This window comes from Camelus dromedarius, chromosome X, assembly GCF_036321535.1.
Source record: "Camelus dromedarius isolate mCamDro1 chromosome X, mCamDro1.pat, whole genome shotgun sequence".
NCBI lineage: Eukaryota > Metazoa > Chordata > Mammalia > Artiodactyla > Camelidae > Camelus > Camelus dromedarius.
Genome location: NC_087472.1, coordinates 36,560,961 through 36,587,415, shown reverse-complemented (window position 1 = coordinate 36,587,415; position 26,455 = coordinate 36,560,961). Strand labels below are relative to the sequence as shown.

The window sequence follows — 26,455 nt, the reverse complement described above, 5'->3', positions numbered from 1 at the left end:
AGCTCACTCCCTGCCGAGAGGAAGAGGGTGGGAAATTCAGCTAATTATTGGTTTTCTCTTCCTGCTTTTATCTCTACTCTCTTCTAAAGACAGGCACACTGAAGCTTGATTAGCTAATAAAGGACTTAACTGAGTGTGGAATCTCTCTCACATTTGGCCTAAGGAATGGGGGCAGGGAAGGAAAGGGAGGATGAAAAGATCTATCAGGCACCTACTATATGTCGGGCATTATGCCAAGCCTTCCACAACAGCATTGTTAGCATCCTCTTTTTAGATGGAAAGAAACAGACTCAGAAAAGTTACATGACTTGTTGGGACTCAAACTCAGGGATGCTTGATTCTAAAACCTTAGTTCTTTTGAGGGCATCATGCTACCTCCCTGAGGAGAACTAGATGCTGTAGTTAAGACAATGAGACAGTCACTTCTGCTGGTTCTGCCGAAGAATAATAGTGGATAGCTCTGCTACCTAGCTTAGGAATAAAGGCAAATACTGTGGGATGTACATGGTGGTTCTAAGAAGCTGCCTGTGGGTACCTTGAGGTTCTATAGTAAGCTATCTAAGCAAATGCAATTTAATAGCATTCTCTATAGCAATACAGCTTCTAGGAAGGCAGTTTTGATACCGCCATATTGCATTTTTCTATGCACAGTTTAACACTTGGACATATTAGATCTCCAGTTTGTTTTTATGATGTCCCTTGTTAACAAGTTTCACATACCTTTATAAGACTGCTTGAAACGTAGTTAAACTACGTGAAAAATCCTCAATCAGAAATGAACGTATTTTATGCTCTGCCCAGTTGACTCATTCATGATAATTGTGGGCATGCTACAATTTTGAATCAAGGAACACACTTCCTCTCATCTTTTAGATATTTACTATAATCCTGCACACTATTATGCATTTACCTTGATTTTTAAAATAAATATGTTCCTGAAATTTTCTATAAGCCAAATCTTGCTTTTTCAGTGGCCTTTATGATAAATCTGGAGATGTGCTCCTTTGGAGAAGACAATCACTTAAAATGTTCCTATGAATATCTTAAAATCAGTTGAAAGGAAAGTCATTTCTATAAAATACTATTCAGACCTAACACAAAACACAAATTAAAAATTACCTTGGGTTATTTTTGTTTGATAGAGTAACTGAAAGGCATAAATGGAAAATGACAGCTCAACTGAAAAGAACATATTGAACCAAAAAATGATGGCTTCTATGAATTCTATTTCCAAGATTCTAGAAGCTGCTCTCTCTGTTTACTTCTCTGGTTTTCATAAACTGTGAGGAAACAATTGTTTTTACTGGTGTTATCAGTCAGGATTTGGCAGGTTATGCTGCAAAAAGAAACAACTTCCAAATCCCAGAAGTTTAACACACATAGTTTTGTTTATTAACACGTTAGGTTTCTGAAATGAGTTGGCTGGGGGCTTTGTTCATCTTAATCACTCAGAAATTCAGACTTCATTTCAATGTAATCATTCATGATTCCTGTGGCAGTGGGAAGGGAATGGGGCAAATCCTGCACCAGCTCTTTGTTTCCACCCAGAAGTAACACATCACTTTTGCTAAGATTTCAATGGCCAAAGCAAATCAAATGGTCATGCTCTACCCCATAGCAGGAAGGTGGGTAAAGGTCTACCATGAACCTGAAAGGAAGAAAGATGGAAATATTAGATGAACCACACTAATGACAACCAATTCTGTGTTTTAGCACTTTTTAGAGATGACTAGCAGGAAGAAAATACAACAAAGAGACAAAAACTCAGTAACAAATAAGAATATATACACATGATAAAGGGGCTTACATTAAAATACAGCTTAAGGGTCCTGAAAGGTCTGTAGAGTGAATTGTCAACTTCTAAATATTGAATCAAGTATTTGATTAATACAAACTCTAGGTTAGTCTGATTTTCTGTATAAAGAAGTAAACATCCACCATAAATATCCTTCATTAATCTTTATGTGTCCTGCTATTGTTTTGAAAGTTAATCAAATAATCTGGGTTTTCCAGTTTCAAATTAGATAAGAAGCATTTAAAAGGCTAAAATTTGTATCCTCAGAACATTGTTCAGTATTAATCATTCTGTAACACCTCTATTTTCACATTCATTTCTGCCACTTTTGACAACACGGATGGACCTTGAGGGCATTATGCTAAGTGAAATAAGTCAGAGAAAGACAAATACTGTCTGATCTCACTTATATGTAGAATCTTTAAAAAAAAAAAAAAACAGGCTTGGAAACAGAAAGTAGAATGGTAGTTGCCAGGAGCTGGAGGATGATACGGAAGGAAATGGTTAAGATGTTGGTCAAAGGGTACCAAGTTCCAGTTACAAGATAAATAAGTTTTGAAGATCTAATGCACAGGATGATGACAATAGTTAGCGTATAGTTAAGTATATAATATAACCATATTATATACTTAAAAATTACTAAGAGAGTAGATCTTAAATGTTCTCACCTCAAAGAAATGTAATTACATGAGGTGATGAATGTGTTAACTAACATTATTGTGGTAATCATTTCATAATATATGCATATATCAAATCATCATGTTGTACATCTTAAACTCATACAATGTTTTATGCCAATTATATCTCAATAAATCTGGAAAAGATTAATAAAATGAATGTGTGTTCTGCAACACATTATACACAAGATCAGCACACAACAATCAATTGCATTAATACATACCAAGAATGAACACTGGAAATCGAAATTTTAAAAAATAACATTTACAATTGCTCCAAAGAAAATTAAATACTTAGGTATGAATCTAACAAAACATGTACAGGTTCTATATGCTGAAAACTAGAAAGCATTGATATATGAAATCAAAGACCTACAGAAATGGAGAAACATATTCTGTTGAGGGATTGGAAAACTCGACACAATGGAGTTGTTAGCTCTTTCTAAATTGATCTATAGGTTTAATGCAATTCTTATCCAAATCTGAGAAGGGTTTTTTTTTTTTTTTGTAGACATAGATGAGCTTATCTGAAAATTTATACAGAAAGGTACAGGACCCAGAATAGCTAAAACAATCTTTACAAAGAAGAATAGGGTGGGAGGACACTCCACTTGATATTAATCCTACCATATGCCTACAAAAGTAAGAACTGGGTGCTGTTGATGGAGGGATAGACACAGAGATCAATCGAACAAAATAGAGAAACCAGAAATAGACCCATACAATACCCAACCATTGTTTGATCAAGGAGTTAAAGCAGTTCAATGGAGGAAAGATAATTTTTAAAAAAAATGATGCTGGGCAATTGGACATTCATAGTCAAACAAGTGAACTTTGATCTAAATCTCACACCTATATAAAAATTAATTCAAATGGATCATCAATTAAAATGTAAAACTTAAAACTATGACATTATAAAACATAGGAGAGAACAGTTGGGCCTGGGACTAGGCAGAGCGTTCTTAGACTTAATGTCAAAATGCAGTCTATAAAAGGAAAAACTGATAAATTGGACTGCATCAAAATTAAAAACTTTTGTTCTATAAAATCCTATGAGAAGAGGATGAAAAGATAAACTACAATCTGGGAGAAAATATTTGCAAACTATGTGTGGAGCAAAGGACTAGTATCTAGAATATATAAAGAACTCTTAAAATTCAACTGTAAGAAAACAATCCAATTAGAAAATCTCAAAATTACATGGAGACATTTCACTAAAGAGGATATACAGATGTTAAATAAACACATGAAAAGATGGTAGACATCATTAGATACTAGGGAAATGCAATTCAAAACCACAATGATATATCCCTATACCCCTATCAGAATGGCTAAAATAAAAAATAATGACAACAACAAATGCTGACAAGGATGTAGATAAACTGGATCTTTCATTCATTACTGGTGGGAATATAAATAGCACAGCCACTCTGAAAAAGCATATGGCGGTCCTTACGAAACTAAACATGCACTTACCACACAATCCAGGAACTACACTGTTGGGCATTTGTCCCAGAGAAATGAAAACTTAGGTTCATGCAAAATCTGTAGACAACTGTTCATAGCCCCTTTATTTGTAACTGCCAAAATCTGGAATCAACCCAGATGTCCTGCAATAGATGAATGGTTAATTTCTAAGCTGTGATACATCCATACCATGGAATACTACTCAGCAGTAAAAGGAACAAACTCTTGATACTGGAATAGCTTGAATGGATTGCCAAAGAATTATGTTGAGTGAAAAAATCCACTTTCAGAAGTTTACATACTGTATGATTTCATGTAATATTCTTAAATGACAAAATTATAGAGATGGAGAAGAGTTTAGTGGTTGCCAGGGAGTAGGAAGAAGAGGAGAGAAGATAAGTGTGATCATAAAAGAGTAATACTGGAGATTCTTGTGGTGTTGGCACTGTTTAGTATCTTGATGGGTGGTAGTGATCACATCAACCTACACATGTCATAAAATGTCATAGAGCTATATACACAGGCAGATGGCTGCATATAAAACTTGTGAAATTGGAATAAGGTGGATGGATTGTATTGATCTCAATTTCCTGTTTGTGATATTGTACTATAGTTATGTATGATGTTATCATTGGGAGTGAAGGGTATTTAAGATTCCTTTGAATTTATTTCTTACAATTGCATGTAAATCTATGATTATCTCCAAATAAAACATTTTTTAAAAAATGAGTATGAGATGATCTATGCTCCAGTCACCATTTAATAAATAGAGAAAAATAAGGCACAGAGATAATCATTATTGTAGCTTGAGTAAGACCTGGTAAGAAGTCTAGGTTAGGACCCAAATTGGAGTTCCCAATTCAGAAATCAAGACTGGAACTAATACAAGGACCACCAGCATTTACACTAATGAAGAACCTTTCAGAGAATTTGAGCAGCCCCCTTATACTGTTGCCAAGTATGTAAGAGATCCTGAGCAAAAACTGCCCAGTTGAAAAGAACCATTTGATCATAATAAATCATTTTAAGCTTTTAAGCCACTACGTTTTGGGATGGTTTGTTATGCAGTAATCAGAATACTACATCAAGCAAGGGGAGTCAGTGGTTGTAGCCAAATAGATGAGCTTTTAAATCTCAGTGAGTCTACTGATTTTAAATGCTAGGATATATGTTTGTCCCAAGCTATTCCCTGAAACCCATTTTCCTGAATACCTTCTAAGCACGTTGGGAGTGATGATGGGGGTTGGGGGTGCAGATACAAAGGAACTTGAACAACCAGTCCTTGCCCTTGAAGAACTCAGTGTAGTGAGACAAAACATCAGTGCATTAAATAGCATGAGAACAGTTATAAGGCAACAAATTAGCAAGTTCAAACTAATACAGTACAGCACAAATTGAATGCATGTGGCAATGTATGGCTACCCAAGCAGCAGGATGGAGCTAGACATTTTGGGCCCTGAAGGCAACATTTCAGAAAGGGCCCCCTTTTCTTTGTTAACAGTGAAATAAACATCTCCAGCAATGCAGGAGCTAGTTGTATGATAGTAACACTTTTGAAGAAAGAAAAAGGAGGTAACTTCCAGGGACAGTTATTTTTGTTTTAATTTTCCTTTGTTCTCTTTTCAGGATATGTGTTTTTTTGGCAAGACACAATTTCCTTGAACAGCAATTTCCTCACCTATAGACTGGAGATAACAGCCAGAGAGTAGTGGATTGAAAGTCAGGAAATCTGAATTGGAGTCTCAAATCTATCATTTAATAGGTGTGTGACCTTGGATACATCACCTCCCTGTCCCCTCCCCCACATCAGTTTCTTCTGTGCCAGGAAGAGATTGAGCTGAATGGTCTAGAAAGTCCTGGCCAACTCTAATGCTTGAGGCCACACACAGATAATTCAGCGTGTTGAGAGTTGAAAAAGTAATGATGATGTATGTGAAAGTGCTCTGTAAGCCATAAAGTGGCATACAGATGTTAGGAATATCAATATTATTGCAGTTCCACGTGGAAAAAAAGCCCTGCAGTTCTCCTCTAAATTTAGGGCTTAAATATAAATGGGTACTGTCTGTCAAGGCAACGCTTTCAGGCCCTTAGAGGATTCTGATAATTCTTTGTAACTATAGCTCACCGAATAAACACAAATTTGGACTAGTCTGTTGCAGGCTTACCAAGGCATCAGCAGTGCTACTGTGATTTTAAGGATGGGTTTTTGGCCCAAGACAGAATCATAGGGACTGCTAGAACAGTGGTGGCTACCTAAGGTGAGCCGCTCCAAGTTTTCAAGACACCTAACAGTTAGAAGAGGGCCTTTCCGTGGGGCTTGGGAGCCCTCTTCGTAGAAGAAAGCAGATTTCTAAGTTGTCCCCTCTCCCTCCACCCACACACCCATCTCCACCCTGCCTTGAGGGACACCAACGCTTTGTCACTTTACTAGTTGCGATGTGGACTTGGGAAACGCCCCGAAATGATAAGCATCCTGCTAGGGCATAATTTTCGAGATCAGCTCATCCTGCGTCCCGCGCACCAGCTCAGTACTGGACCAGGTGCACGCAGAGAGGCCGTTGTGCGGGAGGAGAGGGGTCGCAGGCTTTCGGCTGGGAAGTTGGAAGGTAGCCGGGGTCTTCAGACCGCCGGTGGGAGCGGTGGGGAGCTCCTAGGTGCACCCAGCGCCGAGGGGGAGGAGGGGCGGGAGGAGATGTGCGGTCCCTTTAAGACCCCAACGCTCTCTTCGCCAGAGGAGGGGGGTGCCGTGGGGGCGCTGCGTGATGGGAAAGTCGCCGGCTGAGCCTCACACTTTCTCCCGATTTCTTAACTTTCGGGTTGGGGGAGCGGGAGTAAAGGCCGAGGTGCTGGGGCGGAGAGGGGCTGCCGGCTTGCAGCGGCTGCGTGCTCGCGGACTTCCCGCCCGCGCCGAGCGGCCGGCCTCTCCGGCCAAGTGGGGAGCGGGCGGCGGGCGGGCAGGTGGCCCCGGGCCGCCGCGCCCGCGCCTTGGCTCTGCCCCCGGGAGCCGAGCGAGCCGCTGCTCCCTCGTGGTGTGAGGGCGGTGATGTTTTTCCTCCCACCCACTTTTGAGTCCCCCCTCCTCCCTCGCGCACTCTAGCTCTCGCCACAACCTGCGAGCCCCAGACCTCGGAGGAGCGCCCCGGGGAGCTCCGAGCGCTTGCACGCGTGGAAGACGGAGAAGGCCAGTGGCCAGGTCAGTGAGCAGTGCCCGGCGCCCGCTTCCCCTCCCTCCCTTTCCAGCCTTTGCACAGGTGGGCTATCTCCCCCCAGGGCGACCCGGACTCCCCAGTCTGCCACCCCAACCCGCTCTACCGTCCGGGGCGCCGGACCCCCAGGCAGGTCGGGGTTGGGGGAGGGCTCGGATTCGAACTCACCACTCGCCACTCCCGCTCGGCCTGCATATCTCCAGTCTCTGAAGCTGCTGGGAGGCCACTTGGTTAACTACCTAACGGGTTCTGCAGTCGCCTTAGTAATCGTGTGTCCTGAGCCCTTTTCCTCGCTTGCTGAAGTGCCCTGGACCAGTGGGTGGTTCGTAAGTGCAAAAGTTAACGAAACAGGGCGGACAAGCGAGAGGCTCCTCTCTCCTCTGGACATGTCTCATTTTCCGGTCAGGACCACTGGGGTCAGAGTTGGAGACGCTAGGCTTGGGGAGTAACGCAGTATCGCCAGAACTTAGGGCCTGAAAAGCCTGCCTTCTAGTTTCTGCTGGCCCTGCCACGAACACTATGAGAATGGGCAGTTGAGTTGTCTGGGCTCCAGGGTGCCCGTTTTGAAGGTAGAGTTGTTGTGGGCAATAAAATGAAATGATAGAAAGCAAGGTGTCTTGCAAGCCAAAGTCAAGGCATTGTTTGTCAGTCATAGCAGCAATGACGGCATCTCGACTCTGACCAAAGACACCCAGGGCTGAAACTGCTATTTTTCAGTAGCAACCTACCACGGGTGAACTGAACTTTTCTTGTTGGATGGTAGACTGGGGAGAGGATTTTAGCTGATGGACAGGGGCCTGAGACTCCAGTATCTTCTTCTTGTTTGTCAGAAAGAGAATTGCTTCCCTGGGGGCTGTCCCACAGATGATAGTGAATGTGAGATTACAAGGGCAGTGAAGCCTCTTGGGAGGATTAAAGAGATAGCGTGGGGCGTGAAGAGCTAGCTGACATGGGCTCACCCCTTAGCCTTCCTTTGGGAATGCCTCTGATTCTGTTCTACCGAGGAGATGTCTTCTGAGCATAGGCAGACGCCTGACACTTGATGGCCCAGATCGCTTTGTAGTTACAGTTGGGCAAGGAGTCCTTGGTCCCTTTGCTTGATGCAAATGAACTCTGAGAAGGTGAAGGCTTGTTTCACTTGGGCAGCTTAATTAATACATGTCTTTCAGTTCTGACATGTTTCTTGTGCTCTTGGAAAGCCCACCTGCTCTCCCCAGCTCCTCAGTGTTAGTCTGGGATTTTGTTTTCTTTGTTGTTTTCTTGTTGGGGCCTGGATTCCCCCTCCCCAAATATGTCAATGGCTACATTTCTAAGTAACCTGTGAAAGAGACAGTGCAAGTTCAATGGCCCAGCAGCCTCTGTGAAGCAGACAGGGAGTTAATGCTGAAATAACTCCAGTTAACTGGGTCAAAGTATAATTTGAAAAATTAAGGACAGTTTGGCTCTTTGCAAGTGTAAGAGTCGGCATGTTTGCTGAGCAATGCTTGCTTGTGTTTATTGCTGCAGCCCCAACAAATGTCTTGAATCAACCCCCTTCCCCAAAAGAAAAAGTTAAAGGGATAAAACGAAATTGAACAGAGACGTGTGGAGGGAACTCTCCTAGGGTTATATTTCTGCTCAGAATACAAAGGCAGGACTTCAGAATCTTGTAAATCAAAAGTGATTATTTATAAAGCGATTCACTTTCTGATGGTCTCCATCACAGCCTGGGAGGCCACACAGATGACAGGAACGCCGAAAGAGATTAATTGCTCTCTAGTCACCAACTTTTCTATTTGCTCATACCATTAGCTGAGACCTAAGAAAAGCAGAAAAATTCTCAGAGCCGTTTTCTTGCCAGCTTGAGTTATGAAGCAGTGCTACTGTTCACCGAATCACCCAACCATTGTACAAGAAAAACAACCCAGTTGGTTCTTGCTTGGGGAGACCCAAAAACTGTGGTTTCAAAAATATCCCCTGAGATCCAGATGTGATTGTGATCAATTGGATTTTGGTGGTAAAAACAAAAACAAACAAAACAAAACAAAAACAAAAAAACACCTTTCACATTTGGAGACTTGGGGGATCAGCTTATTAAAGTAGGCTCAGGAAGAAGCTCACTGGGATGGGTAACTGTGTTAAACTGTCCATTGAAATGATTTGCTTCAAGGGAACCTGGTAGCTCTCAGAAGACAGAGATAGGCATTCTGAGTGATTGAAGGTGGACCAGAAGCTCATAGAGGGGACCAGCACATCAGGAGTCAGGCCTTTGGAAGGTTACGAACATGTCCTAGGAGAATTCAGTCCTTGTTTAAGAAGCAAGGAGGAAGTAGAGAATGCAGACCAGTGCTGCAAATCCCGGTTGATAAAATAAATTATTCTCTATGATCAGTTTTTTTTGTTACATACTCATAATTTGAAACAATGGATTTTAAATTATCTGGCCAACTTCATAGCATTTAAAGTAAGAGCTATGGCATCCACAGCGTGGCCCAAAGACAATTCAGTTCTCCGGAACGATCATCTTGCATTCCATCCAGCTCTTTATACTCAATATTTAGGTTGGACCCTCTGAAGAGATCGTTGAGCTCAGTTCCCATCCAAGGTTAACCCCAGTTTGAAATGTGGTGTTTCTCGAATTATTTAAATATTTTCAAATCACCCATTTGAAGAGTTTTGCCAACTCTAAAGTCTATAGAGATGACCTATGACTGGGTATGAGCTATAGCAAACCTTCTGTCTTCTAAGACTCGAAAGGTTTAAGATTTCCACCCCTTAGACTGGAAATACAGGTCTCATATTTTTAAGAACTGTAGTTCCTTTTTTTTTTTTTGATGGCCTTTTGCATGATAATGTAGTACGAACACATTACCTATTTAAATTTGCCTGATATTCCTTAAAAACGGCCCGTTTTAAATTGCTATTTCACAAGGGACTTCGTGTGACAGGAATATGTCTGAACCATTCAGGTGTTTAAATTGCATCCATTTGCTAAGTACGTCTATCTGTTCCAACATAGGTAGGCAAGCTGCAAATCCTTATAGATCTCATAGCAGACACAGGAGAAACATTGACCAACTTGTGCCTCATCCCTGAAGGATTAATAATAATGGTAGTCTTAAAGCTCCAATCCATTAACTTTCATTTCAGAAATTGTTTGAGTCACTGCCCATTATTTTTATCTTGTTTGCCAAAGTAGCCTTTTTGCAAGCCCCAGTTTCCCTTTTCTCCCAAAGAAAACCTCTTGAGAAATCAACTTTTAATTCCCTTAGAAATGAGGATTTCAAAATTTCTTTTTATTTTCCTATCACTTGCCCGTAAGGATTTAGCCTTAGCATTGGATAGGAATATATGTTCATCTGCTTGAATTTCCCCCTACAATCTTTGCAGGACAGGAGAGGCAAGTTCTCTTTCTTAGCGGGGCGGGGGGGGGCGGGGGGGGGAGGAACAATGCTTGCACCTATGTAGATTCGCCAGTGTTCTCCTCCCACCCCCACTGCCCTCCAAGCAAGTTAGAAGCCTAAGCATCAGAGATCTCCACTGGTTCCAGAGAATCTGCTCTAAGTCTTCGTTTGTTTGTTTGTTTGTTTGTTTGTTTTTTTCCCAACAGCTTGAGTACACCAGGCCCTGAAAGTTTCAAGTTGCCTTTTGCAGTGGCCAGAATGAGAAAAAAGTGGAAAATGGGAAGCATGAGATACATCTTTTCCTTGTTGCTGTTCTTTCTTTTCCTAGAAGGAAGCAAAACAGAGCAAGTAAAACGTAAGTGTCTTGAGTTTAAAAAAACAAGTTACTTTCTTGTAATTTTGAAAATGTGGTTATACTCTATAGGGATTGTGATTTAGCCCAAATGTGGCCGTGCCATCATTCTAAGAGAAGAAAGTGAATGTTACTGGTTTATGCATGAGTTGATAAAAGAATGAGAGCTTTGAATCGGGCCAACTAAATTTGGGGCTGTTTTTCTGATTATCATATAGTTTTCATCTCACAGAACACATGACACATTAGCCTATTTGCCTTTTCCTGTTCTAAACTGTACAAATCTCATTCCATTTTACGTAATTCTAGAAATATCTGACAGATGAGCTGGATTTTTTCCCAAATTTCAGACTCTTCAGCAAAGATTTTCAGTTTATGAAAAAGAATAACACAGGAAAAAAAAGAGAGAGAGAGAGAAAGAAAAAGTAAAGCAGGCTCTGCCTTGTTCCCTTTTGCCGGAAAACGTAGAAGGAAAAAAACCTTCACATGAACTGGATTCGGATGAAAAATCCTTTGAGGAAATTGAGATTCCAGGGACTGTGAGCAAATTGGATGCCATTTATTGAAAGGAACGTCCCCGCAAAGCCAGGGAATATTTCTAGAAAGTCAGCGATCCGTGTGATGGGCTAACACATTGGAGAAAGCAGAGCGGTAGGAAAGGGGATAATTAACCCTCCTTGCGGCCACATTTGGGAGATTTATGAGTAGCTGTTGACATCTCTACTCTTGTTAGGAGCCTTCTGCTGCCTTCACCCAGTGTGAGCCTTACCTTCTTTGGGCCACTTGCAGCCACCTCTGAGGTGGACCCTTGCTCTAAATTTGAAGGAAAAGCCATAGCTCTGGTTCCCCTTTCTGGCTGCATCAAAAGAAGCACAAAGTGGAACTGGTCCAAGAGGGGCATTCTCTGCTCCACTGAACTTATTCATGAGAAGGAACTGTGAAAATATGCTTGGTAGGAGCTGAAACAGCATCTGAAGCCCATCACTTAAATATTTATCTCCTTTATCAGCATAAGTTCAATATATGAGGCCTGAGGCTGGCTGACTGGGAGAGCAGTGCCAAACCTATTCCACTGTTACATGTGTTTCTATCCCACTGTGATTTTCATAGTAAAGTTAGTCCTCTTCCTGGGAGAAACAGTGCTTTTGATTAGGCTTTTAAGCATGAGTGATCTGTGGTGATATCTAGTATGAGGGATACACAGAAGGAAGTTTGGCAGGGCACTGCCTCAGCAAGGAGTCTTGGATCAGCCTCTCCTCTTGTATTCCTCAACTGACCTCCTTCTCCTTCTACTTGAATTTGTAATCCGTTTCAGAACCCTCTTCTTCCAGAAGTCCTCCTTGATTTAAGTGAACGTGATAGAAAAGTTGCTTATCCGTTGTCAGCTAAGCTCACAAGCAGTTGGACTTAAAAACCTTCCTCTCTTAGGAAGAAACTTCCCTTCGGGCCCTATGGCATCAGGGTGAAGCTTGCAACATTTAGAGGACCATCTCTTCTGGGAAGCCTTCCATATTCATGAAGAATTGAGGCATATTATCCATGCAACTTAGAGCTTAATTGATAAACCAAAGAAAAATATGATTTAAAAACGATCAACAGACCCCAAACTATCACTCTAATATTTCCTACTGCCTGTGAGTTTGTCCCAAGCCCTTTTGATATTCAAGTGGTGTCAAAATGATTATGTAACAGGTGGCCTAGGGAACCAGTTCTGGTCTAGTCTTTCAGGCTTATAGTCAGATAACGAAGCTAAGGTCATGGTCATTCCCTGAATGAGCCACTCGGCATCATTCTGTGTAACCACATCCACGCTAACTCTCTTGAAGACATGTGCAAAGTTATCTCTACTAAAAGGAAACTCTCAAAGCGTATGCCCTATATATGTTGCCTTGATACACGCACACACACACACACACACAGCATGCACAAAGATTTACATTGCAGCTTTAACAGGGAGAAACTAGAAGCAGTGGAGAATGGTTACATAAATGATCCATGCAATGTACTATCATGCTACCATTCAAACACTGCTTATTGAATACTTGATAGCCCTGGAAAAGGCTTATATTAACTTATTTTGAAATTTCTTAAATTTTAAAATTAATAATACTCATTGTACAAAATGACATGAGAGTATCTGAGCTTTATAAACAATGTATATTCTTCAACTTTCATCCCACTCCCTAGAGATGACCATGACTGATAGCTCGCTATGTATTCTTCCAAACTCTTTTCTCTGTATGTTATAAAAACATACATACATGTCTATAGGGTTTTTTTTCTTTTACAAAAGATGGGATTTTATATATATCTTTCCTGTAACTTGCTCTTATTCGGCAATGTATCCAGGACATTCTTCCATGTTAGAACATTGCAGTGTAACTGTACCATATTCTTTCTAATGCCTACATAGTTTCCAGTTATACTAGTGTGACATGGTTTGTTTAACCAGTCCCTATTTGTAGGTATTTAGGTTGTTTCCAGTTTTTGCTCTTACCATAAATAAGGCATTAATGAACACTTTAAGGCACTTAAGCAAGTGTTTGTGAGGAATTGTTAGGTCAAAGTGCATGTTCAGCTTTAATCTTGGTAAGAACTGTCAAATTGTCCTTCAGAAAAAGTCATATCGTTGTGTCAATTTCTGGTGTACAGCATAATGTTCCAGTCATACATATACATACATATATTCCTTTTCATACCATTTCTAATTCCTTCACCAAAAGTATTATTACTCTTGGTATTTTAGGGCTAATTTAACTAGGGAAATTGTATTTCAATTTTGCTGTGATAGTTTCCTATTACTGGAGGATCTTTGCAATTATTTTTTAATTCAGTTGTATTTCTTCAGTGAATTGGCTATTTTTCAGTTGGGTTGTTTGTCCTATTGATTTGCAGAGACTTATTTATTAACATTCTGTTATTTCAAATGTTGTTATTAACCTTTCATATTTCATGTATTATTTACCCAGTCTTCCCTTTGATTTAAGCTTTGTATAAGTTGTGTTGTCTCGTACAGAAGTTTTACATTTTTGTGTAGTCAGATCTGCCATTCATTTCCTTTGTGGCTTGTAGACTTTTTATTCCTAGGAATGTCTCTCCCACTCCATACTCTTGTATTTTCTTCGACTACTTCTATAATTTGGTGTTTTACCCATAGTTCTATATTCCATCTGAAATTTGTGTTCACATGTGTTGTGCAATAAGGAACTACTTCTTATCTCTGGGTAGTAGATTCATGACTGTTATTTTTGTTTGTTTTTGTGCTTCTTTTATTTATTCCAAAGTTTTCACAATTGGCAAGTATTATTTTTACAACAGGGGAAAAGTCCTTTAAAGTAAAAGAACATCTTGTTTCCCGTATTTCTGTTGTCAAGTTCTAGAGAAGGGTAGGTTTGGGAGTGGAAGAAGGAAAAAGAGGGGTTTTTTAACTTAAAAAAAAAAAACTAGAAAAACTTGAGGGAACGTGTAAGTTTAAGGGTAATAAAGCTTCACATCTCTCCTTGCTGCCTGATGCCATCTTACCTAAGGAAACCAAGGTTTTTGATCTTCCACAGGCTGGTTTGAATATGAGCTCCTAGATCAAGGTGGATGCTCTGTAGCCTGTCCCCTCTCCTATTTTAGGCATCAGGGTGGAATGGGGGGTGGTGCTGTTCTGGTCAAAGATGCACACTCAATTGGTGAAGAATCTGAAGAGGTCTGGAGAAAATGCTTTATTTGCAGAAAATTATTTTCACAAGGAAAAGTAGAAGTGCGTGCTACCACTTGCTAATTAGCCGGAGTTACGGTGCTCTCATGGGAGGGAAAACAGGCTCAGGAACCCAGGAAATACTGACGGTGCATTGCAGTAGATGAATGAGCCATTTGTGACTTATATGAAAGTTTGTTACTGTCCAGAAGCAGCAAGGTTTGAGGTCTTTAGCTGGGAAAAGTCTTTCTGTAACACCATTATGCTCTGTTGTTATAGTTGTAGTCAAAAGAGGCCAGGAAGTTCTTTTGAAGTTCAAGGGAGCGTAACATTCAGTGCATAATATTCATGCAAATATAGGACAAACTGGGCTGAAGAGTTTGCCTCTTTTGGCAGATCTGACTTAGGTAATGAACTGTTGATCAAAATGAGGTGGAAGAATTGAGTTGTTAAGAATGCTCAATTATGTATTTCAAATGGACCAGCCTGTGCCAAGGCTGACAAAATCCTGGGGGGAGAAATAGTTCATGTATTTTATGGCGTCCATCCCTGCTTTGTACAGTGAGTTAGCTGGATCTTCTGAGGGACTAGATTCTCAATCATTTTTCTCCTCAGGAGAAAAGCTTCTAACATTTGTATTTGGCTGAAAATGGCCTCTGAACTTCCCAGGAAGAGTGAGTCCCCAAAAGATTGACGGGAAGGAGGAAGATACTTAGACAATTTGAGACATGGGAAGCACGGCCTTATGGAGCTTACCCAGAGCCTCTTTATTGTGAAAGCCAGCCAGAGAGGCTTGACTTTTCCTCCTCCAAATTCTCACTTGGACATTCGAAGTGATTATTTGACAAAAGAAAGAAACAAGCAAAAGAATAGACCTAGTCACTTCTTAGAAGTTGAAATAGGTGGGAGAGTAAATGAAGAATACTTTAAAATTAGATAGCTTAATGCTTTTCAAGGTATAGTATTAATTATTTTTTATGTTGAGGTGGAGGAGTGGGGTTGGATATGGAGGTTCTAGAGTCCACGTAGATCAACCCCAGCTCCCTGACTTTCATAACGTACCTTGGGAATGCTGCTTAACCTCTCCGGCTTTAGTGTTCTTATCAGTATAGTTGGGGAAATAATAGTATTTTGACCATCAGCATGGTTGGTTGAAGAATAAATGAGACTGTGCACACCAGGGGCTTTGCAACAGTGGCTGGCACACAGTTTTTAGTAAGTGGTAGCTATTAGAGTAACTCTATTGCAAGCCAAATGATATAATCCCCTTAATTTTTAGATGAGAAACTTGAAACTCAATGAGATCCAGGGACTTTGTATAAGGACAGAGAGCAAGTCCAAGCCAGGGCTAGAACTAAAACCCAGGTCTCCAAATTCAGTGTTATATTCGCTACAGCAACTTGCCTCTGACAGCTCTCTGAGGAGGCCAATGTGTTCTCTGGAAGAGAAGCCCAGTCCTTTGCACATGGCAGCCACTTAACACGCAAGAAATGATACAAGTGAATGAATAAAGAACTCTGTAACTAGAATTCCTAAGACAGGCAGTATACTATTTGGGAGTTAAAAGACAGAGACTAGAACTAAAGTTATTCAGGAGCTTAAATAAGCTAAGCCAAAGGAAATTTGTGAGAAAGGTTAAAAATATGTGCCATTATGTCCATGCTTCTTCGCTTTCCCTGACTTCTCAGTAGGATTGGAATGTCCTCACAGTCTAATGGAACGAGGACTGTGCTTTAAGTCAGGAGACCTGGTTTCTGGTCAGTTCTGTTGCTTGCTGTGTGTATTGGTTGAGTCATTCATGCTCTCTGGACTAAAGATTCTCTACTTATAAACGGAGGAATTCTCACTTTCTGGACAACAAACTAAAGGATACCAGAAGAGGGGCTAAGGAGGTGAGACAAGGAAGACCAAAGCTCTGGCTTTAGATACTTGGAGCACACTTGGACTTTTCTCATTGTCACAAGATCATTGCAAAGAGTATTTTATTCACTGAAGACTTATAGTCTGCCTACTTCTAAAAAGATCAGATAGAGGTTGTATATGAAAGAATCATTGCAAGATAACTTTTTGAAAGGTGAAACAAAAAAATAGAAGCCATCTGAAGACAGTATAAAGAGTAGGTGTTTTTAACACCTGGTTTGGTACATTGTAGTATTCACGTGCTAAATTTGGCTTATGCTTCCTGAAACGATAAAAGGAGAAACTGCATTTGTTGGCAAGAGAAAATTACAGTTTCATCTACAGAGATTCATTTCCCACCTCCCACTTACTCAAACAGCATCAATGATGGGATGTTTGAATAAAGTACATTCTGGGTGGTACAAAGACACCAACTGTAACCTTGATTTCATAGAAGAAAGAATTGTGTTTGGCATTTCTTTATTGACCTTTCTGTAAAGGAAGAGGGCAAGTATTAAATTATAACTCAATAAAAGTCTTTCTCTAAGTGCTAAAGAAATGTGGTCTGGATATTTTACCTCTGGATGATCTAAGTTAATTGAAGGCTATAACATGGAAATGTTAAACAAATGGCCATTTAATATGTCTAGTAGAATGGATTGCCAATTATTGGATGCCCTAAGCAAACTTTGTATTAATGTGATTTTTTTTCTATTTTAAAATAGATGCTTATTGTTAAGTATTCAGAAGATACATAAAAGTATTTGGAAAACAAAAGTCATTGGTAATCTCAACATTTACTTATGGATAACCATGGCTAATTGGCATACAGACTTTTTTTTCTATGCTCAGCTATACATACAATTTATTTTACAGAAATGAAGCACTGTCTTGTAACCAATTTGATTTTTTATGTCAGTTCACAACTGATTCTTTAAAATGCACCTGTAGTGGCAATATAGCCCATGTTGTCTGAACTGACAGCTGGATATTTTAGATACCACTTGCGGGGCATGCAGAGTTGAGTCTGTTGTGGAAAGTTCAAAAGCACAACTTGAATTCTTGACCAAACAGAAAGTCAACCTCCTTTAGCAGAGACTTGTGCAACTGAGGTGCTGATAGAGAGAAAAATTTGTTTTTGCGAACAAGAGCTTTGATTTTTGCCCCAAGCCCTATGCCAGATGACAAGTAAGAGATGATTTTCTCCAGAAAAATATTCAGATCAGGTTTCACCAGCCGAGCAGTAAAGACTAATGAGAATACCATCAACTCCCAGTTATCCATGCTAATGAGAACTAGAAGAGCACAGGGAATTGAAATTTCATGGAAAATCTCCGTTTCTCATCTTAGCCAATGGTGTTGCCTTGCTCAACTGTCAAACCTCTTTGAAATATGGACCCTTTTCTTCTCACTGAGTTTGCTCACCTGCTAGTAGAAAAGGCAGGTAGTGGGAGGGCCATTCTGTGCATAGGCCACTCAGTATATATGAAGTTGAATTAATTTTGGACAAATGATCCACCAAGTAGGAATTAGATAATTAACTCCTAGATAAAAAGGAATAAGCTGTATTCCTAAAGTGGAGAACTTGACTTTTTTCCTGGCTCTCCTTTTCCCCTGGCTTCCACAGCCTGTAAATGAAGTCTTAAACCCCTGAGGAAATCTGACCAAGACTTCAATTCTAGAAACCCAATTTCCAGAGAAATAGGACACTTTTTTTTCCTGTAACCACTACATCTTGCCTTTCCTCCATTCTGCTTCAAATGTGATAAATGACAGAAGAGAAGTACTTATGCTTTTAATGTTTTCTTCACTATTAGGATAGCCTTCTTAAAAAATAAATACTTAAATGGATTTGTTTACTTGGTTTGTCTACTTATATAATGAAGAGCAAAGATTTGTCTCTCCCTTTCCACTGACTGTATGTGTTATAATAAAATAAATATTATTCTAATACTTACATGATGAGGTGTCTACAGTAATAGCTCTTATCAAAAGCAGTTCATGGGAATGTTTTCTTGCCTTTAGACTGGTGATGAAGTTATTGACCTTTTGACCTAGTCCTGGGTGCTAGACAGTAATGATTAGGCAAAGCATCGAATGGTATAGTGACGCATCTCTGTTGTTTCTGTTAACAAACGCCCCTAAAGTAACAGGGATTGCCACTTTTAACTAGGGCCAGCAGAACCATTTGAAAAATAGGTATGATGGTGCAGGTTGAAGATCCATCTCAAATGTTAGTTGGAACTCCTACCAAGTTCTACTCAGCAGATACCATTAGGTAGTGGTAAGTCATGAATTCTCTAGCTGATATCTCTCAGATAATGGCAAGTGATAAGCTTACTTTTCTTGCCTGAATCTCCTACAAGTTGGCGAGGCATCATTGTTTCAATAAAATCAGCTCACTTTTGCTTCTTGTCCAAAATGATATTCTGGGACTTTAGGTGTGGTCAGTGATGCTGTGTAACTCATGAAATTCACTCCTGGGTGATGCCAAAGGTTTTTAAAGTTCAGATCTATAGGCATGTGCTGAAATTGACTTTATTGTAGTTTCTGAAAATTGATGATTGTTCAGTGTACCTGTGGAGAAATCAGCTATAATTGTGATAACCACTTAATCTTAGACAACCATGGTAAAACAAGTCTTAACAATGATAGTGTTTACTTTTGTTTTGTAATCGAAAAAAAAAATCAGTGTCAAATAATTGCAGAAGCATCGTTTAAAAGCATCAATAGCATTACTGTTTAGCTCCTTGTCTCTGCCTTTAGTTCCTAAATTTTCCCCTTCCAGGAATTTGTGGATTATTGTCTGGGGCATAATTGGCCAAATCCCATATTGCTGAGATAATAGGACCAATGTACTTGATGAAAGACCATTAAGTTTACATTTAGGGTCAGGTTTCTATCCAAAGTTAGTATTTGAGGAATATATTTTCATCTTCAACATGCATAATTTGTAAGACACTAGTATCGTAATATGGGATAAGTGCCATGTGAGTATTAAGAGGAAAGTTCTGTTAGATATAAGGAGAACGAAAAAGAACTTTTAGCTGGGCTACCCTTGTCTTCTCAACTAGATTTCATAGCCCTTGAGAGCATGGGCACTATTTCATACTTTATGAGATAGATACCAAAAAATGCAAAATGAAGTCTGCCAGCTACACCATCTCATATAGTCTATTTGAGTATGACTTGACTTTACTACAGACAACACCTGATTCTTTAAAAGGTGAGTAAAGCTGTATTTCAAAGTTAGGGTGGAAGGGTATTTCAAGAAAAAGTTAGGCAAGAATCTGTGGAAGCCTTTTATTTTCCATGTTCTAAAAGCGGGTGATATGCACCTTACAACTAGGTAACAGGAGAGACAAAATTCTATACTGGTTCCAGTTTTTGGTTCTGAAGCCAGACTACTTAGGTTTGAATCTCAGCTCTATACCTTGACTAGTCATGTCAATTTGGGCAAGTTACCAAGCCTCCCTGTGCCTCAGATTCCTCATCTGTAAAATGGGGCTAATAATGGGACCTACCCTGTAGGGTTGTTGTGAGAACTTAGTGAATTCATAGGTGTAAAACCCTTAGAACAGAGGCTAGCTCATACGAAGTGTTTAACAAATTTTGTTGCTGTTTTTATTACTGTTATCGTCATTCTCATCTGGCTCTGTGTTTTTTAGGACCTGGTTCCTTGGCTGCTTTTTACACTTATCATCTACCTCCTTTAGCCTTTGAGCCAAGTTTGGAGCAGGAAAATTCAGATCACTCAGTTTTCACACATTGGCTAGCAATATTCTTTAGAGGCTGGATTTGGGGAAAACAGAATCTATTGTCGAAAACAAGTTATTTGGATTATTTGTGGTTTTCATGAATAATGATGAGCTCAGATATATTGGAAAGATCCATTCAGTAGTGTCCATGAAATAACCTGTCTTAAAGATATTTCAGAGAAGCAGTAGCAACTTGCTTAAAAGCTGTATATAAAGAATACCCTCCTTGTGGCATCTGTATATACAGTTCCGTTGGAAACAGACTTTCTTGCAAGTGAACTTTTAACAGTTTGGATGTGAGTTTTAAAAATATGTAAATGCACTTGAAACCCACATTTTGATAGCTTGTCTTATTTTAGTGCTTGCTTATAGTCTTTCAGAGGTCCTTGTCATCTATTATTCCATTTCTTTTTCATCAAGAAGAATAAATCCCCCAACCATGCAGATCACATAGCTGATAGTGAAAGCTCATCCAATTTCATATTTAAGTAGGTAGAACTGATATCAACCTCTGAGTGAGCTAATTATCTCTGGCAAAATAATCCAGAATCAAATACATAATACACAATGTGGATTTAAATCAACAAAGTAACTTCTAGCTTACCATCATTCAAACATTAGTGGTTGCAGAACCATACAAGTAGGCCAATTTATGCCAGCCTAATAATGCCATTTAATCGCCCCCTTCATGGATTTACTTTTAAGTGTATACTTAGATTCTTTCTGAAATGTCTAGATAAGTTGTATATATGAAATACAAATAACTTAGGTGTATGTCATTGATTATAAATTTATTGTCGAGAAAGAGTCACTCCTCTCACCAACATGTGGAGGTTTGCAAAAGTTACCTCATTTAGATGTTTGTTTTGGGAAATTCATGATTATCTCTCCTCAGTTAAAGATACAAGGATTGTTAACATATTTCCTACTCCATTCTAGAACATGTGGATCAGAAGTCTAATTTGTGTGTATGCCAAGAAAATTGTATTCCTAAGAATTGGCTAAAAGGTACACAAGTTCTGCCTACAAAGTAATTTTGATTTTCTGAGTTCTTTTAATTAGTAAATGGTTTTCAGCACTTATATTTAGTCCAGGAATATAGCTTAATATAACAATATTAATGATAATAACAGTAATATCATAAAAGAGGAAATAAAAATAGTCACTAAAAATGAATATATATTTAACATTCCTGATAAAGAAAAAAAGAAATGTTTCCATTTCCCTCACCAAATTGGCAAAGTTTTAAGCTATTCTTTTTCTTATTCTTAATTAATATAACAAAATAAAGTTAGGTCAAAATAATAATAGCAACAATGTGTTGGATGATGGTAATTTATGGAAAAGTGAAATGAATAGCAGCACTTTATAAAGAATGGGAGAGAGGAATTGGGAATATGCTGCTATAAAGTATCAGTCCCTGCAGTACCTGTGAAGCAGTATAGTGTTATTTGAAAGTGGACTTAGATTAGTGTAAATCTATATTGCAAACTCTAAGACTACTACTAAATTTTAATAAAAAATAAGTATAATTGATACACTAAGAGAAAATAGAATAATAGAAAATACTTAGTTAAAGCCAGAGAAGGCAGAAAAAGAGTGGAACGTACATACACAAAAGAAAAAAATCAAAGGCAATGAATAGAAATTAATTATAAATATGGTCTATATTAGTCCAGGTGTATCAATAATCACTTTAAGTGTGAATGGTCTATATACCCCAATTAAAAGACAGTTACTATCAAAGTGGATTTTAAAAAAAGCAAGACACAACTATATGTTGTCTACAGGAAATACACTTTAAATGTAAAAATACTTATAGATTAAAAGTAAAAGGATGGAGAAAGATATTGCATTCTAACACATACTAGTCAAAAGTAAATGGGAGTAATTATATTAATTTTAGACAAAACAGATTTCAGAGCAAGGAAAATTATGTGTATGTACCTAGTAGAGCATCAAAATATGTGAGGAAAAAACTGATAGAACTGCGTGGAGAAACAGACAAATTCACTATTATACTTATTTTTATACCCCTCTCTTAGTAATAAACAGATCCAACAGGCGGAAAATCAGTAATGGTATAGTTAAATTGAACAACACCATCAATCAAACTGGATCTAATTGTCATCTACTACCAACAATAGTAGAATACACATTCTTCTCAAGCTCACATGAAACATTCACCAAGATAGACCACGTTCATGGGACATAAAACACACCTTAACAAATTTATAAGAATAGAAATTGTACTGTATATGCTCTCATAACACACTGGAATTAAACTAGAGATCAATAACCGCTGTAAAATCTAAAATATTTAGAGATGAAACAATATACTTCCAAATAGCACATAATAGATCAAAGAAGTTTCAAGAGAAATTTAAAGATATTTTAAATTATATGAAAATAAAAATACAGTTTATAAAAAGTTATGGGATACAGCAAAAACAGTGCTTAGTGGGAAATTTATGGCATAGAATTAATATATTAGGGGAAAAAAAGATCTAATGTCAATAATCTAAGATTCTACCTTAGGGAACTAGAAAAAGAAAAACAAATCAAACCCAAAGTAAGCAGGAGAAAAGAAATTTTTAAAAATTAAAGTAGAAATCAATGAAGGTGAAACCAGGAAATCAATAGCAAAAAAATCAATGAAACCAAAAGCTGGTTCTTTGAAAAGATCAATAAAATAGAACTCTAGCCAGGTTAACTAAGAAAAAAAGAGAGAAGGCACAAATTATTAATACCAGAAATGAAAGGAAGGCCATCATTACTACCAAAGGCATAATAAAAACTATTATGAACAACTCCACACCCACAAATTTGAAAACCTAGGAAAAAAAAGACCAATACCTGGGAAGATACAACCAACTAAAACTTGTACAAGAAGAAATAGACAATCTGAATAGGTTTATATCTATTAAACAGATTGAATCAACAATTAATAATCTTTCAAAACAGAGAGCACTACGTCCAGATGATGAACTGATGAATTCTACCAAACATTTAAGGAAGAGGTATTACCAGTACTCTCCAATCTGTTTCAGAAGATAGAAGCAGAGGGAGCACTCCCTAACTCATTCTATGAGACCAATATTACCCTACTACCAAAACCATATAAAGACATTATAAGAAAGAAAAACTACAGATTAATATCTCTCATGCAAAAATCTTCAACAAAATATTAGCAAATCTATTCCAATAACATAGGAAAAAATCCACAATCAAGTGGTATTTATTCCAGGTATGCAAGGCTATTTTATCATTCAAAAATCAAGTTAATGTAATCTATCACATCGACAGGCTAAAAAAGAAAAACTACATGATAATATCAATAGATGCAGAAAGCATTTGACAAAATCTGACGCTATCCAGCAAATGAGAAATGGCGGCGGGTAGAGAACTTCAACTTCATACAAAATATCTACAAGAAATCTACAGCTAATACCATACTTAATGGAGAGAAACCAGATGCTTTTCCCCTAAGACTGGGAACAAGGCAATGAATGATGTCCTCTCTCACTACTCCTATTCAGTGTTGTACTGGAAGTCCTAGCTAATGCAATAAGATGGGAAATGGAAATGAAAATATAAGGATTTGGAAAGAAGAGATAAAATTACCTTATCTAGCAGATGACATGATTATTTTAAATATCACAAAGAATCAACCAAAAAACCCTTCTAAAATTAATAAGCGATAATAGCAAGGTTGAAGGATGTGAGGTTAATATATGAAAGTCAATTGCTTGCCTATATACCATCAATGAACAATTGGAATTTGTAATTAAAAACACAACACCATTTACATTAGCACCAAAAAATGGAACACTTAGATATAAATTTAGCAAGATGTGTACAAGATCTATATAAGGAGAACTACAAAACTCTCAGGAAAGATATCAAATAACTAGAAAGAGATTCCCTGTTCATAGGCAGAAAGACTTAATGTTGTTAAGATACCAGTACTTCACGACTCAATATGTAGATTCAATGCAATACTTATAAAAATCCCAGCAACTTACTTTGTGGAAATTAACAAAGTGACTCTAAAATTTATATGAAAGGCAAAAGACCCAGAATTGCCAGCACAATATTAAAGAACAACAACAAAGTCACAGAACTAACAACTGCCAACTTCAAGACTTGCTATAAAGCTATAATAATTAAGACAATGTGGTGGTGTTGAAAGAATAGACAAATGGATCAGTGGAGCATAATAGCCCAGAAATAGACCCACACAAATATATAGACCCACTGATCTTTGACAAAAGGAGCAAGGACAATTCATTGGAAAAAGGGTAATCTTTTCAACAAATGGTGCTGGAACAACTAGAGATCCACGTGCAAAATATGAGTATAGACTTGACCATAAACAGAAATAATTCACAGAATAGATCAAAGACCTAAATATAAAATGCAAAACTATGAAAGTTCCAGAAAATAACATTGGAGAAAAATCTAGGTGACCATGAGTCTGACAGTGAGTTCTCAGATACACCAAAAGTATGCTCCATGAAAGAAAAAATGGATAAATTGGACTTCATTAAAAGTGAAAAATTCTGCTGTGCAAAAGACACTATTAAGAGAGTGAAAAGACAGACTACAGACTGAAGGAAAATATTTGCAAAATGCATGTCTGGTAGAGGACATGAAAATATACAAATAACTCTTAAAACTCAACAATAAGAAAATGAACAACCCAAATGAGCAAAAGAGCTAAACAGATACCTCACCAGAGGAGACAGATAGATGGCAAACAAGTATATGAAAAGATGCTCAATATCATAGGTTGTTAGGGAATTGCAAATTAAAATAACAAATGAGATACCATTACACACCTATTAGAATGGCTAACACCTGAAATACAGACAACACCAAAATACTGATAAGGAAGTGGAGCAACAGGAACTCTCATTTATTGCTAGTGGGAATGCAAAGTGGTACAGTCACTTTGGAAGACAGTTCGGCAGTTTCTTAAAAAGTTAAACGTAGCTTTACTATAAAATCCAGCAACCTTACTCTCAGGTATTATGTAAATGAGTCAAAAACATGCCACACGAAAACCTGTACACATATGTTTTTAGCAGCTTTATTCACAATTTCCAAAAATTGGAAGCAAACAAGACGTCCTTCAATAGGTGAATTGATAAACAAGCTGTACATTTATACAATGAAATATTATTCAGTGATAAATGAGCTGTCAAGCTATGAAAAGACTTAGAAAAATCTTAAATGCATATTGCTAAGTGAAAGAAGCCAGTCTAAAAAGACTGCATACCCTGTGATCCCAACTATGTGACATTTTGGAAAAGACATAACTATAGAGATAGTAAAAAGTGTCTTTCAGGAGTTGTGGGAGTGGAGAGGGGAAAAGATGTACAAGCGATATTTAAGGCAGTGAAACTATTCTGTATGATACTGTAATGGTGGATGTATGTCATTATATGTTTGTCGTAACACATAGAACTACACAAAGAGTTAGCTCTCATGTAAACGATGTACTTTAGTTAATATTAATATATCAGCATGTGTTCATGAATTATAACAAACGTATCACACTAATGCAAGAAGTTAATGCCAAGGAAAAGGGAGTGTGGTAAAGAGGGAATATATGAGAACTTTCTATACTTTCTGCTCAGTTTTTGGTAAACCTAAAACTGCTCTAAGAAATGAAGTCTATTAATTCAGAAAAAGGAAAACAAAGATTGGAAGGCTATTACCAGAATGTTAAAAGTGGTTGTCTTCTGGAAGTGAAATTATGTGTGATTTTTCTTTCTTCTATATATTTCTTTTTTATTGTCTTATTAAGGTATTACATGCAGCAAAATTCACCCTTTTTAGTACACCTAAAACTAATACAATGTTAGATGTCAATTATATCTCAATTTTAAAAGTTAAAAAATAAAATTTAAAAACTCACCCTTTTTGAGTACAGTTTTGTGAATTTTGACAAATGGCACCACCGTAATCAAGATATAAAATAGCTCCATCACTCCCAAATTTACTCTGTACCCCCTTGTAGTAAAATCCTCCCTCCACCCCAGCCCTTGGCAACTACTAATCTGTTTTCTGTTCTAATAGTTTTGCTTTTTCCAGAATGAAAATAATTAATTGTAATCATATATTATGTAGACTTTGAATCTGGCTTTTTAAAATTTACCATAATGCCTTTGAGATTCATCCATGTTTGTGTGTATCAGTCTTTTCTTTTTATTGCTGAATAATATTCC

General features: G+C 38.0%; 1 protein-coding gene across 4 annotated transcripts in view; it reads left to right on the top strand.

The window, feature by feature from the left end:
* The first annotated feature begins 6,844 nt into the window (after positions 1-6,844).
* Positions 6,845-26,455, top strand: part of CHRDL1 (chordin like 1) — a 123,116-nt gene continuing 103,505 nt past the window's right edge. The window contains exons 1-2 of one of the 4 annotated variants that reach the window (XM_031445650.2): positions 6,845-7,132; positions 10,735-10,883. In XM_031445650.2, the coding sequence (XP_031301510.2) occupies positions 10,787-10,883 (97 nt within the window). In that variant the 5' untranslated portion in view covers positions 6,845-7,132; positions 10,735-10,786. The remainder of the gene's footprint in view (positions 7,133-10,734; positions 10,884-26,455) is intronic. The other 3 variants (XM_031445648.2, XM_031445652.2, XM_031445649.2) reach the window with 3 other exon arrangements.